This window comes from Apis cerana, linkage group LG11 (genome assembly GCF_029169275.1).
Source record: "Apis cerana isolate GH-2021 linkage group LG11, AcerK_1.0, whole genome shotgun sequence".
NCBI lineage: Eukaryota > Metazoa > Arthropoda > Insecta > Hymenoptera > Apidae > Apis > Apis cerana.
In genome coordinates, this window is record NC_083862.1 from 8142770 (window position 1) to 8159874 (window position 17105).

The window sequence follows — 17105 nt, forward strand, 5'->3', positions numbered from 1 at the left end:
AATTATTTATACGAATTAAGAATCATCACACAGATGAAATTGTTTCTTTCACAATTTTCCCAAATATTTACCAATAGTAATAAATTTACTATCCCATATATTCATTCCATAATATATACAGTCTATGATTTTATCTTCGTACAAACGAACCATTCTTAACGTATTTGATTAGGGAGGATGAAAAAGGGATCCTCATATGACAAAGAAAATAACGATGGATACAAAATCCTCTTCTCTCCATCTCGAAGGAATTTCATATTTCGAGTTATATTCCCGAGAAATGCCATTAATTTTAACCCATTTTTGCCGCTAAACTAAAAGAAAAAAAAAAAAGAAAGCCACTCGAAGCAAACAAACACACCTCTCCTTCGAAATTAACCCCTTTAACTCCTCTCTAACCGAGAAGAAAGCTATAAAGCCAAGCCAAAGCGTCTCGCGCGTTCGAAGAGGGGGAAAAAAAGAAAGAGAAGAATCTCTCAAAGCCTCTCGTTTAATATACCCTCTTCTCCCGCGCGATCAGCGACGACAAAAAAAGCTATTCGTTACCTGACGGCTATATCGTTGTTCCCCCGCGTTAACCCGACGTCCTCGCTGAAGATGAAGATACGGGTCGCGCCCCGATACCATTTGATGCTGTGAAGCCCCTCGCACTGGGGTAATTTCAGCACGCACGGCAGTTGCACCTCTGTGCCGAGTTCCGCGTGCTTCACGCTCTTCAGCCATGGCTCGCTGCTCCCTGCAACAACGCGACGAAAAAGGAAAAAAGAATCGTCTGTGAATCGTCGCTCGTTTCGTTTCATTTCGTTTTTCGCCGCTGTTTGTTTCCCGCCCGTCGCCCGTTGTTTGCGAAAAGGATGAAGATCTATGGAGGGAGGAGGAGAGAGGATGATTCCGCAGCTTGAAAAAAACGTGACCGTTTTCCAAGGCCAGGACTCGGGGTTATTAAACCATCGTCACGTATACGCGAGGACACGTATATTGTGAATGCAATTTTACGAACGGGGTGAATGGGGAAGGTGAGGGGTGGTGTTCGAAGTGTTGCGTTTGTATGCGGGTGAATGGGGGGAAAAGAGTTGCGAGTAATGCGGGTGTGATTACCCTGCATCTGGATCCGATTGAATTAAGAATAAGCGTAGAGATCGGCTTGGATTTCGAGTGCTACGTTGGCTAAATTAGAAGGGGTGTGCTCTAATTTTGTGTTTATTTGTAAAATTAATAAATCGATAAGATTTATAAATGATAATCGTCGTTAGGAAAACACAAGTCTTTTTAAGGGATGATAATTGAAAATGTAGTAAAAGAATATTTGAATAATCGAAGGGTGCAAGAGTATAAGTAATTTAGTTATTGGAACGCAATAGAAAATTTGTGAAGTTCATTGTAGAAAGTCGATCTTCACCCGATCACCCAGAACGCATTTCGCGAAATGTCGCAGCACGCGAACGTTTCAATATTTCTCCGCTATCGTTGCTAAAGCTATAAATATAGCAACCATCTCGAAGAGATATGAAATGAAAAATCACAACGAGGGATGGCAACGCGTGACACGGTATCCGGAACAATTTTTCCCCCGAACCGAAACCAGTAATTGCATATTTCAAACGAAATATAAATGAAAATATAATCGAAAGAGAAGAATAAAGGAAAGAGAGAGAGAAGGAAAAAATCATTCCGGTTTTAACGGTAATATTTTTAAATTTTAATAAAACCGCCCGCACATCCATTCCGTTTAATCGAGAAGAAGAAATTTTCTCCAAAAATATTCACGTTTTTTCCCCACCCTTATCGCATTATAAAAATATTATCGCTGCGTACTCGTGACGTTAAATCATAATTAAAAACACGGTGAAATCGTCCTGATCTACGCGCAACCTCTGATACCGTGTCGCGAGAGGAAGGTATAGTAAATTTCGCAGTCACAACTTATGATAAACAAGAACATAATTCTTAGTTAATTCACGCGAAAACTCGGCCGAGGAAGAGCGAGAGAAGGGAGCGGCGAAAGGGTAGCAGCAAAGTTGCTAAAACTAAAAGCTCCTTGGAAATTGACGATTTAAGATGATTTATTAGCGGTTTCTGTGACTCGAAACCACAATTTCGTTACGACGTGCAAACCCAACGTGCACCTTTAATTCCGTCTTCTTAGAAAAGTATCTTAATTGGTGAATTTTACAAATCATGATCAAGTTTATTTATTTATTTTTTTTTTTTTAAGAAACACGAATCTTGCTCGAGATATTTTTTTATGGTCGTTGAATCCGCCTCGAAGGAGACAGATAATCGGACATCGGATTTCGCGCCTCGTAACTTATTCAAGCATCGAAAGTCGATATTTTCACGATAAACTACGCATCGATGAAATTCCGTTAAAGGAAATACAATGCACAATGGATGCGCATCAAAGGGTTATTTTTCAACGGTTAGTATTGAATTACGCGCAGCATGAATCCGATATATTTGGACATAGGTCGGGAATTCCACTTACGGATGGGAAATTGCGATTAATCCGGGACTCGATATCGATTCTTCGTGTTTTTTTCTTTTTTCACGTTATCGCGTTGTAATAATATTTATTTAATAAAGGATCCGTCTTTTATGTAAACACGACGTTCGAACACGTCTCTTTCCGGTGATCTTACGATCTTTTTATTCGATTCTTCACGAAATGCCAAACGAATGGATAATAATATCAGATATCGATTTTTTCTTTTTTCTTTATTTTATGTCACAACGAGTAATATTTAAGCAAAGCGATATTCCGCGTATTTACGAGGTAAATATAATTAGATATTTAAATAATAATAATACTCTGGGAATAGAATCCAAATTCCAAATATAAATCTACGTGATATATCTTTTTTCGCCTTCACTTCGAAGCTAGCTTTTTCTCAAGATTATCAATCTTGCTCGACAATATTTCCGAGATGCGAAACAAAATCGATGTTTTAATCGATCCCTTCCGGAATGATTAAATTATTCACGTATAAAAATATCAAGTATACTACTTTCGAACAGCAGTGTGGATTAAATCCTCCGCCACCATTTTCCTATTCACGAAAAACGTTTCTTTATTAATCCCTCTTCTCGATTTTCTTTTCCTTCTTTTTTTTTTCTCTTTCTTGTAGTTAAACGTTTCGTCTGTCAAGAATTTTACGTATATTTTCGTCGTATTTCTTCCGGAATGGAAGTGGGTATTAATCTAAAAGTATCTAATAATTTGTCCGGCACAAAAATTTCTCCCATCTTTTTCATAAAATTCGAGTTTTGCGTTTTAAATTTTTATTTGTTATCGAGAACCAATTATTCCTCCTCTTCCGTTAATTCTTGTGGAAAAAGTTGATTCGTTTCTCAGGAACGGATCAATGAAAGATACAATTCCGTTGTTTAATTTTTGTGATATTTCTTAACAATTTCGAATCTGTTCGAATCGTGTATAAAATCGAGAAATATTTTCTTCTTCTACGAAAAAGCGTTCGTATCGCTTTCTTCCCTCTAATTCCAATCAAATTTGAACTTTGGTGATCGTAATATACAGAGATTTATTGGATCAATTTGCAGAAATATATCGAAATAAGCGTTATATACCACGTTGAACGCCCATGTTTAATTAATCTTTCATTATAAAATAAATAATTAAGCAAAGGTAATGTAATTAATATGTGCATATCTTGTGCAAATAAATTATATATTATCGTTTAACGTTTAACAGGATTACGATCGGTTCTCAATCATATTTTGTAATCGCTTAATTCGATTCGATATATTATTCTTATTTCTTGTATCCGTTAATAATTATTGACGTGCGATTAATCATTCGTCGCTCCAATAATTATAGAAAGATTTCCAGATTATTAACAAACAAACTTTGATCGAGCTTTTCACTTTTCGTGCGATTAAAGAGTTTGTGCGAAAGTGAAAAATAAATGTCGGGGAGCAAGACATTTATAACAAAGTTGCGTTATTCACAACCTAGTTATGATTTCGTCGTAAGGGTGTCTTTGTTTTCGGCGCACGAAAGCAAAAGCACCACCCCAAGGGATCCTTTCTTTGACGTAAAATTCTCTTTTATCCAAGAAGCTTTATCAATAAATAAATGCAGCTAGTTGTACTTGAGTGTAAAAGAATCGAGTAAAGGTACGATTAAATAGACTTATTCATGATCCACACGAGCCTCTGAAGAAAATGGGAGAGACAAGAGGATGTTTGAAAAATCAAATAGAAAAAAAAAGAAACCGAGACTTCAATTTCTTTCTTCGAACGAATATAAAGAATCTCTCTGTTCGAAAAATTTCACACCTTCTTTTTAAATTTATTACACTTTCAGATATAATCGCACACAAATGTCGATAACGTGATCATGCATTCGCAAGATACAAGATTGAAAAGATTATTAACGACACGTTACGTGTCATTCGACAAATTTTAACTGGAAAATCGTTCGATCACAAATATATTTGAATCAAAATCGAACGAGTTAATTTCAACGTGATTAATCAATGAACTTTCAGCCAGTTCACCTGGAAACACAACCGGTAAATATTTATCACGCGAAACTGCGTGCATATATAATGATCCTCCGAGGATTTACAATTGCGCCGAATGCACACCTTGCCAAATCCTGGGAATTCCCTCCTCCCTCCCAATTGCACAATTCCTTCGAATTTCTAACAGCCGATACAGTTTCGAAGGAACATCTGTGCTCTATGTCCCATTATCGGTCCCTTCCCTCTGTTAAATCGAAAATAGAGCATTATGGGAAATTCGTTAAGGCGAAATTCGATTTCGAAAAGGAAAGGAAAGAAAAATACAGAATCTAATTCTGTGAATTGTATCTCTACACGTTGCAATATAAACAGATCCTTACCATAATAATGAAGATTAAATTCGATTATATTTAGTACAATTGCTCATTTATGTATGGAGTACTTTTTAATAAAAATCTCAATTATTTTCTAAGCATTTTATAATTTTCTTGAGAAGTTTATAATCGTTCACGGGAGAAGAGAAAAATAAGTAGGAGAATTTTTCACTAGATTACGAACGATCGTTGGGAAAAATTTATTTCGAATCGTCAAATTTCACGCGAAATCGCGCTATAATTGAAATGTGATAAGCGATGCGAGAGATCCGTTGTAATTTATATCCAACGATCTATTGTACTCGACGATCGATACAATGAAGTTTGTAGCGTAGATATTCAATGCATTGTATTTCATATCCGAGCGAGCACGAATGAAGTACGATTAATTTAGCACCGTGGCGGATTTTTAATCTCTCCTTGTGAATAATTTAATAACACGTGTAACGTAATAATACAACGATCGTTTCTTTGATTGAATGCACGAATAATAGGAATAAAAAAATTGCGAAACATAAACTCAATGAAAGAAGGGAAACTGTGCAATTATCAAATACAAGATAGTTTGCCGCAAGTAGAACTCTCTGCAGCGTAGTGCAGAATTTACTTTTGCAAATCTGGGTCAAAGGACAGCAGCATGGCGGTTTCATTCGACGTTACTGTGCAACCAAAATTACTGTTGAACTCGTGGCATTTGTAGATTCAAAGGCGAAAAGGAGAGAGGTATTATTTCGCTTCCTTCTGAAATAATAATATCGACATATCGGTTTTCTTTATATATATATATATATATATACACGCATCTTTGTGCATTTGTTCACGTAAGAAGATTTCATATGTGTGCGATAACGAGGAAAAAATTCACAAAAATAAATATTTGCGTTTATTTTGTTATCGATCATTATTATTCGAATGGAGGATACAGTAAAGTTAAATATCAAGTTGTTATATTTTTACGAAATTTTATGATACAGCAATCCAGCAATTAGTCAGAATTAATAAATAACTCGATTGATCGAAGTAAAATTTTAAATCGCTTCGTGCACTTTATATGGATTTATATGATTATCATTTCACGTTATTAAAATACATAGATGAGTTTAATATTTACATTAGGAAAACACGCGATGCTTCTGTTCTTTCTACGCTTGATTGGATCGATATCAAAAAATCGCCAATATTTCGCAACATTTACCTTACCAGCTCTTTTCAGTATTATCAGAGGTTCCTTTTTTTTATGAAAATTTTTATTAAAAAAAAAAAAAAGAAGAAGGGTTCGTATCAGTTATCGGAAATTGAACTTCACATGGGAGAAATTTTTCCAGAATTTTTCCTCAGCGTGAAATTAAAAGAGGATAGTGTCGGTCTCGATAAATCGAACAAACTCTGATATTATTTGACAATTTCTACGAGATCTCTCGTCCCTTTCGAACAATTTCCATATCTTCGTGGCGTTTTGCGGGGACCAACGGGGAGGAAGAAGAAAATCGTGGCGAAGGATCAAACCTCAAATCCGTGCGATTTCATATAAACGTTTTCCTTTTCGAAATGCAGAATCGTCGTGTTTCTTTTTTTTTTGCGTGTACATTCACTTGAATTTAAATTCTTTAAAAAGAGTTTCAACATTTGTAATATTATGATAATTATGAATCTGAGATATTGATTAATTCGAACGGTTAATCGTAATCTTTTTATTTTTATATTTTTATAATCCAATTGTTTAAAAAAAGAACGTACGATGAGTTTTTGTAACTTTCGCTCAACGAATCAATGATTCTCTTTTCACGATTCTCTTTTACATAGGAAAAAAAAGAAACGAAGCGTACGGATGTAACCATTCGAACATCGAGTTTGAAGAAATTCATTTCCTTCGAAAACATGCTCGAGATAAATTCTTGGAGAAAAAGGAATCAAGAGTACTTAAACATCGCTGGACAATAAAGGAAACAAGAAAAATCGATGTGCTCCAATTCTCAACTGATAATTGACCTGGTTATTCGAGCAAACTAATTTCGCGATTTAAACAGCCAACTACCACCCGTCCAATCGATTAACCCCCCGTGGTACTAATTATGGTGGAGTCGCGCGACCTCTGAAACGCACAGGGGATTCGACACAGCTGGCCGATTTTCAACTGTGTGTATTCCGCATCGAATTTCTCGTTTCGTAGCATATATGCGCCCAAGAAAATCCTCCCTCCGATTTTTCTTCCCTTTTTTCTTTTCGTCCTCCCCATTCTTGGAAAACCCAAGAAGAAGAGTACTGTCGAATCGATTCTATCTGCTCGATTTCGATCTCCGTTTATTATCACGATAGTTTACTTTTAATTTAAGACTCCTTTCGAAATTTATTTGTTACGATGAAAAGTATTTTGGAAAAGAATTTCAGGAATATTTTTTGCTTGATAGTTTTCGCGAAAAGTCTTCTTACAAAGATTAAGATTAAGATGCAATTCTAGAAAGAATGAAATATTTTGATATCTTGTGAAAATCTTATTTATATTCGATATATCTGTTAATTTTGCTAACAACAAATGATTTTTGTGGTCGAAATAACAAATTAGAAAAAAATTCAACTTAGAAAATAAATAAATAATTATTTTCTTCCATCAAAATTTCGAAATATATATACTTTCAATAGAAATATTCAAGATATAAAATTGTTCTTGGAAATCTTGCACTTTGATTCCATTGCGAACAACTTAAATAAAATTTCTCAGTAATCGGAATAATCGGTTTTTCACAACGAGGTGAATAGAAAGGTTATCAATTTTTAAGATCGTATCTTCCATTACAATTATTATTTATTATATCGTTTCCTTTATTTGCATTATCTTATTAAGCGTCCAAAGAAATTGTAATTAAATCATCGAACCCAATCCGATTCAATTTACCATTTTCCCTCTTCGGAATAATTTCTTTCGCTGGCAGCGAGGGAAAGTAGAATAACGTCGATTATAAAATATCAAAATGAGGAGGATTAAATTCTTGTAAATTGGAATTCTCTCGCGAATATCGATCGACGTCGTCGTAAAGATTCAATTTTATCACGATCATTTCTTATTTATTTTTCCCAACGATGTTTGTACCGTAATAATTAATTCGTGCCTCGTCACGTATACAACGGATTTAAAACAAAAAGATCCCTCCTCGATAAGAGAACGAAAATTTAATTGGAAAAAAAAGAAACAAATCTGAAACGTTAGCTCGAAATAACCACGTCTCGGCTTTAAGTTAACGTATAACTTTAAGCCGGCTTTGAGTTAGTTTTAAATTAGAGGATCTCTCTTCTAGTTCTGTGGCGAGGAGATGTGTACATATGGAGGGGGAGAATACGTGTTTAAGGAGATTTCGAAAACCAGAGAGAAAATTTAAGAAGATATTATTACACGTGAGAGAATAAATTTTACGATTGTTTTAGTTAGTTGTACTGTTTGTAGCTAATCTATGTGTTTAAATATCTGTCAATTTTTCACATTCTATGTTACTAGACTTTGCTATAACGTAATCATTAACGTCCAAGTAGATTAATTTATTTTAATTCTTCTTGGGGGAGCGCGCACCCCAGAGTTTATTGTGCAATTCAACTTTTCGCATTCAAGGTTATTTATAACGTGTTTAAACAAATATTTGCATAAATAATAATCGTGATAGGCTGATTTTAAAGTGAAATTTTTACGCATATTATACAAATTCAAAAACGTAAAAATAATCATAACTTTAATACAATAATAATTAGGGATAAAGAATAATTTATTCGTACGTTCGAAACTCATTCGATTTGGGTAACAACACGTTGAATACACGTTCGAAGAAGAGATTTAAGCGTACGAAGGGTTATTACGTGCGTGAAACAACGAGCCTTTGAATTGCAAGTGGTGCTCTTCGAAAGTGCTACATAACAAGTCGACTTTCCGCTTTTCCATTCCAAAAAGCGTTCTTAATTTAAACCTTCCGCCACATCCACCCTCCTCGTCGCTTCGAGTTTTAAAAAACTTTCGTCCCCGAAAGTTTTAAGCACATCCGTGGCTATTCGAAATGCATCCAACTTCTCAAACTTCTTGCAAGTTAAACGCTTAATAACTATAACCATTTTTAATATAAGAACGGGATTAAACTTTCGAATTATTTTTTCTTTTCCTTCAAAATTTTTTCCTCCAATCATAAATAATATACCTTTAATAGATTTCGTATTATCGTATTGAGAGATATCCAGCTTTCTCTCTTGGAGATCACCCAATCTTATGAAAGACGCGCTTCAAAATTCTTTTCTGATTTACAAAAGAAGGGAAAATATCCAATACTTTCAAAATTAAACACGAGATTAATTATTATTCTCGCGTGACCTGTGATAAACAAACGAAAAAAACAACCATCTTCTAAACTTCCGAGCTTCCAAACTTCGAACTCCTCCCCGTTCGAAACTCTTCAACCCCTTTCAACCCACCTGCAATTTTTCAACCAACTTACAACGATTATTACCAACTCACCTCTACCTCTCCCCATTTTCCCCATCGTAAAATTTCTCCCCAACCACCGCACCCTCGAATTTCCCGAGCCAACTCTCAGACTTCCTCGAACCGAAAGGTGGCCGACTCGCGATCCAAGCGCCGATATCAATCGATACGAGAAACGTTAAAAGCCAAAGGCGTTGCTTTCAATCCCTGCCTCGAAGGAGTCGAATTTATTTAACGGTTTATCCTCCGTGAATTACGCATTCCGGTGGTGGCGCGGCGGGCATCGGGATCTGGAATCGCGGCGAGGCAATTTTCGAGCGAAACTTTTTGCATCAACATGTAAATTGGCAGCCACCTCCCGGATAAAGACACCGGGTTACGCGGTTGGCCGGATAATGGGAAATTAGGCGATCCGTCATAGGTGGATTCGTCCCCCTCCCCCTCCATCCCGATTTGCATCCGCATGCCGGGGAAACGAATTTTCTGTCGGCGTGAAAACTGAACTTGAACGGGCGAAAATTGAATCGAAAACTCCGGCGAGATTGGAATGTTTGCTCGGTTGCCTCGATTTATGCTCGCCTGTTTGTCGGCGGGAAATGGGAAAGGATATATATATGTGGGTGTTGTGTATATTATATATTATATGTGTATGTGTATATATTCGTGCAAGGAGTTTCGGGGGGATGATTCTTCGAGTTCGTGAGACGTTTGAAAAAATAATCGAACGAGATGAATCAAGGGGGTGGTTATTGATTGCGTCTTGATAAAGGAGTTTAATGAGAAACAAAAGTGTCTTGTATAATTTTTGAATTTATACGTTTTCCTAGTGGGAAGATAAAATCGGTTTCGCATTTAAATAAATTAAAATCTTAAGAGAGGGAATTTTATATATATGTATTTCTTCATTCTATATTTCAACGTTTAAATTTCGATATGATTAACGAGCAGTTTTGTGAAAGGAATTTCATATTAAAAAAAAAAAGAATTTTATTTGACGAGTTAAGAATCGCGATAATATTGCTTTGGAAGGAACGATGGCAATTACAGTTGCGAAAAGCTTATACCACGGCATTAACTTATCATTTTCTTGTCAAAACTTCGGTATTCGTAACTCTCCTCCTTTATTTTTCTTTTCTTCTTTTTTCCTGTTTCAACGAATAAAGTTCGATCAAACACGATGTAGAAAGAATCTGTTTCCAATTTTACCTCCCGCAAAGCTAAAATATAATAAATATAATAAACTCCAAGAAACACTGCTCGTATGCTATAATTTTTCTAATCTACGTTCCCAATGATTTCGAAAAATTTTAAAAAAATTTACAGATAAAACAAAATAGGATGATTCGAGTTGGATCGATCATGGATTCATGATAGAATTTCTCCACTATAATCAATTGAATTTATACGATGAGTGAATAGAATTTTTAAAGACAAAGCAACACCTTTCGAATGATCAAATCGTGTCAAATCGGTTAGAAAAAAGTTCAATTGGAAATTCCAATTCAGAAAATTCGAAAAGTGTTGGTTGAGAGATTCACTCGGGTTTCTATTTTCGGGAGATGTTGCATCGGTCGAGCACAGTCTCCATAAAAGGCACAATTTCGGCCAGAAACGGATCCGATGAACTAACTTCCAACTATATATCCGCTATTTTATACTTCCAGAAGATCCATAAAGCCCGAGCAAGTCGTTACAGAAGCTGCTTACTGACGGAGTTTATCTTCGACGCAGTTTCGCTCCATGCAGACATTCACCATGCCACTACGAATTTTCACGTTCGTTTACTTTTCCCTTCGCTTTCCGGCTTTTTCACGGCTCTCGTGTTTTTCCAAGCATCGACACGAGAGACGATCCATTGATAGAAATGGATCGATTCTCATTTCACTTTTTTTTTTTACCAATCATAATCAACGTTTATCGATGTTATTTTCTTCTGGCGTCATTTATATCAGATTTTCTGAATCGTGAATCGGAAATGAATATATTATTTCTTTTTAAATTATACGTACGATGCACAAAGAAAAATATTTAATCGTACGACAACAAGTTTATCGTGATTCCGAGGTTACTTTCGTTATAATTATTTTTCCAACATAGAAATTGTATAATTGTAACTGAGGTAAAGCAAAGAACGCGAATTCGTTGTTTGGATTGTTACGTTCTCTGATGCTTTTTTCATAATTAAACGTACAAAATGTTTATATTCGCCCCCCCTTTTTTAAACCAAATTTAATTAACAGATTGCCCATGTTTGCGCGTTTAAACAAAATTTAAATCTACAAAAATCTACGGAATGGATACAGTGAATATAATTTAAAAAAGAGATATACACAGTTTTATATCTCAAGAGTAAATATTAATAATTACAAATGGCCAAATCACGAAGCGTATAAATTTCAATCCTCTCGCCTCTTTTTATTCCTTGAAACACATCTGAGAAAATTCGAGAAAAATAGTATAACACAATTTTCGAAAAAGATAAAAAGAAGCAATCGATTAACACAATCGAGTGCGCGATCGATCGACGAGATTTCGTTAAGAAAGGGTTAAAATATGGTCCGTTTCCCGCGCGATCCTCACGCGTTATTATCCTCATTTATTTTTCACCGGGTTATCGAGACCGAGCTTCGTAAGATCCTCGCGAAATTTATCCGCCCCATTTCCACGATGGTTACAAAACGATTCCACCATTTCTGTTTCACATGCTGATTCCCGGAAGACGGGGAGGAAACGGCAGATTCTCGAAATTTTTCCGCGTAATCTCGTCGATGGCCCCCTCGTTTCACCCTGCCAGTATTTGGGCCACTTCGTTTTCACGGGGACCGCACGTCCCGGGATAGTAATGTTATACACGTGTCCCGCCTGAAAATCGTCCACATCCATTCCTCCCCCCCTTCCCTTGCGCGATATTCAAATTGAAAACAGAGTAGTGCGATCTTTTGGAAATTTGGAAACGACGAATCCTCGACTGTAAATTTACAGCTTCTATTTCTCGGAGAAACTGATTTCAATTGTTGTAACTTTTTCCGAAAAAAGGAAATCGATGTTAAAGATAAATGATTTAGAGATAGATAAAATTTCTAATTGTTATTCCTTAAATTAATCCGCAAGGAGAAATCGTAGCAGACGACGGTAGAGCCATAAATTTTTAAGTCGTGAGTTTACGCTTGCGAATTTCCATAATTCCTTTCCAAGGAATGAAAACAGGCACGTTATCCGCACGGATAATGCCTTTTTATTCGAAGGCAGTTGTAAAACACGGAGGAGGCATTATCCAGCTGCCAGCCGATCGAGATGTCGTTATCCCGATTATAGGCGGCTCGAAAATAACGAGCCGCACCCGGTGAATCGACGAGTTTATTTAGGTTCGGCCGGATAACTCGTGTTCCAAGCTGTTCGGATATTATTGGCACCGTTTCGACGAGTTTTAAGTCGTTGGATTAAGTTTTGGACCGAGTGACGCCGATCGAAGAAAAATCCTTCGTTCCGTAGGAGGAAAAATTCGAATTTCACGCGATTTAAAAAACTCAAGATTGCACGAATATCAGAATTTATTTCGACCCTACTTTGATATCAAAAAATTGCTCGTTCGATAAATCTGAATATTAACACGCTAAAAATATATTGGAGACAGTAATAATTCATCGCGAGTATCTTCACGTAACCTCTTCCTCGTTTTTCACAGCCAACACTGGATATTGTCTCGTAACACCTTGTTGCACCCTTTCCAACAAATCTCCCCGAAATGAAACCATCCAAGAACAATCCGATCTCCGCCAATGACCCATACTTCGATCCTCGGCTAACCAGGTTAAGGTATCGCGTGACAACCTGCAGGTCACCGGTCTCGAATGCGTCAAGAATTACGTTGCATCCGATCCGACGTTGCTCGCATTAATAAAACATCGTCCATCGAGAGGCGCCTCACATGGACGATAATCTTAACGATCGATCGAAACTCGAGATCGAAGTTCATCCAAGTTTACCTTCTTTTTCTTCTTACTCTCTCTCGGTTATTTCATTCTTTTATCGCGGATGGGTTAATGGACTTTGCTGGAGAAAAACGGATTCGTTTCCAGCACCAGTCATTATCAATGTTTTGTCCACGGATGGAGGTTCGATGAGTGACGAGGTTTCTTCTGCGGATAAAATTTCGCAGCAGCGAAGAAAATCGGTATATAAACGATCGCGGTGTATCTCGTGTATATCACAAAAAGTTGGCTAATTACGCTTGGCTAATCAATTAACATGTTAATTAATTATCGTGGCTGTTAAATTTGAATGTGAATTTTGTCATCGATTTTTTCTTTTTTTGTTAATATATTCTACGATGTTTTTCGTGACGATTGAAGATTTACGAGTAATGTGTCTGTTAATTAGTGTTATATGTATAGTTTATCGAGTTTCTGAATTGGATATTTTTGAAAATTTATTTAAAACGGAATACGAGGCGAGGTGAAAATTTTTAACGGGGTTATACTTACTTTTTTTTATTTGCAATTAACGAATTACAAATTAATTAATACGCACACGCGTGCACGTATTGTTACGAACGTCGAGAGCCACAATACGGAACGAAAACAGCGGTATACGAAACGATAACATCGAATGTCATTGTAATCCCTCGTGAAATATTATTGATTTAACGAAGTCGTTTTCCGGACATCGAGCAGAACGGTCGTGTTCTTCTCTGCTCCTCGTGCGAATATTATATTATATCGTCTATAAAATAAATTTGGTGTATAAATAATTATAAATAATTCGAAAGGTTGTCGCAAGTGAAAAAACAGTGGAGCGGTACGTATTTTTTAATTTTAATTTTCAACGAACGAATTCTTGGAATCATTCACGAAGGATTATCGTATTAATCGATTTAACCCTCTTTACTTACGATTCTACTTAAAATACTTTTTATCTTTTCTCGTCGAAACCGACATTATCTTCAATCAATACCATTATTCGAAAAATTTTCGGGTTAAATGATTTGATGCAATTACGATTCGAGGGGATACAACTTACCGTAAAAATTTATAGAACAGAAGAAGATTCGATCATTCGCTCACCTGAAACAAAAAGAACGAGAAGGGAATATTAAAATCAAATACGTGCTTTTCGCGAAGAAATATTGAAGAAATATTCCTTAAACACGTATATTTGCTTCGCACGAAAGCGAATTCCACGATTTTCCGAGGATTAATTTTTCCAAGAAAATAAAGACAACAAATGGCCAACGGCTGTTTTTCAACAATCGTGTAATAATCCCGTGATTATACCGTTTTACGGATTTAGATCAGTTCGTGTTTGTATTCGCCTTGCTTTCACCGCGAAAATAATAATAGTTCGCAAACAGCATTGAACTACGCCGTACCCGCAAATTTTCGCCTCTTTCTGCTCTTTGAACGATTTGCACGAAACAAAGGGAACGATTTCTGGCGCAATTTTGGCCGAGTAATAAAGATTCATTGTAAAAATAGCGGAGTGTAATGTTCGAAAATTTCGACGGGGAAATGAATTGTTAAAAAGAATTAATTAATTTTTTCTAGTTGTTCTAATCGTTAATTATTCCCGCCAACAATTTTATTCATTAAGTAAGTAATTGATATCTCATTTACTTACTCGGAGAAATAATTAATTCTGCATATCACAAATTTTAAAATTTATATCGAAAATTCGAACTCGTTACGTTTCGAAAATGATAGTTCAAACTTCATCTCATCGGTTTTCTGTGAAATCAATAATATCACGTAACGTAAATTAATAATCTTACGAAATATAATTTTTAACCCCCTTTCTCGGTCCCTATTCCCCTCGAAAATTCGAAAATGATAATTCAAACTTCATCTCATCGGTTTTCTGTGAAATCAAACATTAAGTTTGGAGAAATAATTAATTATTTTATATTTATATTCCGTATATTACAAATAATCTTAGGAAATATAATTTTTAACCCCCTCCCTCCGTGTCCTATTCCCCTCGAAAATTCGAACTCGTTTCGAAAATGATAGTCGAAACTCCATCCCATCGCTTTCCCCCGTATTTCTGTGAAATCAGATAAAGGAAAATCGGTTTTCAACGCGCGATAGATACAGGTTTCTCCCATCCGAGGAATGTTTACCTTCCGTCTCTGGTTAACCCATTCCCTAACCGATCAACCGAAACACCGCCCACGCTGGAAGAATGTAACGGAGGAGTCCAGATGCTGTCTGTTAAGACATCCCAACTATCCACTTTACCTCGTTTCGCGATTTCCGCTCGTTCACTCGCCTCGAATTTCTAGCGGATCAATCGACGAGAAGACGTGTCCGCTGTTACTGAGACTTTTTATATGAAATATTTTTTTATACAGAAATTCCTATTTATATTTTTAACGCGTTAGATACACATATATTTTCCGTATAAAATTAAAATCTAAATAACAAGCCAGGCACGATCAAAATCATAAGGAAGAAATTGAATTTTCCTCGAGAAACTCTCCTTCTCAAGTTATCACCACCCGACTATTCGTCTTATAAGGGAGAAATGGCTAGGTGGAATTAGATGGACGTAGAGGAGAATCGAGGGTGATCCGCGGGCATTAAAATGTAAAGTAAAGCCTTGGGCGGCGAGCACCTGCAGATAACGACTGGCCCTATCGCGTGGCCAGAAAAACTTATCGACCCCGGATGCTGCCACGACGTCCCTGCTTAACCCGTTTCGGAATTATACAAATCGCGAGCGTGCATTAGCATACGGCATGCTCCCACAGCACGCGAGAGAAATTGATGCTGATCGGAATATATTGGCAGGGCAGTGAAAACAATAAATATAATCCAAAAAACAACTGATCTATACGTATCTAAGAAAAACAAATAGGAAGCCAAATATGAAGTAACATTGCTAGCAACATCGAGCTAATAAAACCATAAATAAAATTTCAGTGAACTTTAAATTACTCTTATTTATTTCTCTCTTACTGCAATTCAACGCAATCTTCGTTTATTTAATAATAGCTTGAGGAAACGAGAGGAGGAAGATCGAGAGATATTAAAATAGCAAATCGTTTCGCAGCCTAACCCTATTCCCAATCGGGTTGATCCCGCAACTCGATACAACGGCGTGCTCCTCGTGATCGCGTTAAAATCGCATCAGAGGGGGGAGAGACACGGCGGAGGATCACGTTCGCGGGGCGGAACGAAATTCGAGCGAAAAGCCCGTGGAGGAAAGTAATCGAAGCGCTATCATCGCGAGGCGCGTTCGAGCCGCGCCATTGAGAATCCGATGAAAACGATGGCCTCGTCGAGGGAGATGGGAAGCGAAAGGGGAGGGGGAGGAGCGGCAATCGCGAATAAAACGTTCGTTATTCATCGCTCGATTTGCCATACCGTGTTTCGTTAACGAGTTTATCGACTCGGCCATCCATACGGGAAGACGATTGGCGCGATTAAACGTCGATGGACATTCCAGCTGGAAGATCGATGCTCGATCTGTCAATCGAGATTGTCAATTTTTCCTTTCTTTTCTTCCTTCAATTATTCCAAACAATAATACCTATAACACGAAATTTAATGTGAATAAATTTTGTTCGATTAAATTCGAGTATTTCGAAAATATTCTGAAAGACAAGAATGAGGGGGGAAGAAGAAAAATATCGAAATTTAATCTGAATAAATTTTGTTCGATTAAATTCGAGTATTTCGAAAATATTCTGAAAGGCAAGAATGAGGGGGGAAGAAGAAAAATATGGATCATTTCAGTTCGAAATCGCTGTGAAGATGAACTAACTAACTTTTGCTCGATGATCAAATAAAGACG

The 17105-nt window shown here is 36.6% G+C and overlaps 1 protein-coding gene and 1 long non-coding RNA gene across 15 annotated transcripts in view; one reads left to right on the plus strand and one right to left on the minus strand.

Moving 5' to 3' along the window:
- The window catches only part of LOC108002344 (hemicentin-2), a 349141-nt gene that overhangs the window by 99407 nt on the left and 232629 nt on the right, over positions 1–17105 (minus strand). For all 12 annotated transcript variants that reach the window (XM_028669008.2, XM_017063971.3, XM_017063972.3 and 9 more), the window contains exon 2: positions 547–736. In XM_028669008.2, the coding sequence (XP_028524809.2) occupies positions 547–736 (190 nt within the window). The remainder of the gene's footprint in view (positions 1–546; positions 737–17105) is intronic.
- The window catches only part of LOC108002347 (uncharacterized), a 65964-nt gene that overhangs the window by 8547 nt on the left and 40312 nt on the right, over positions 1–17105 (plus strand). The window lies entirely within an intron of this gene.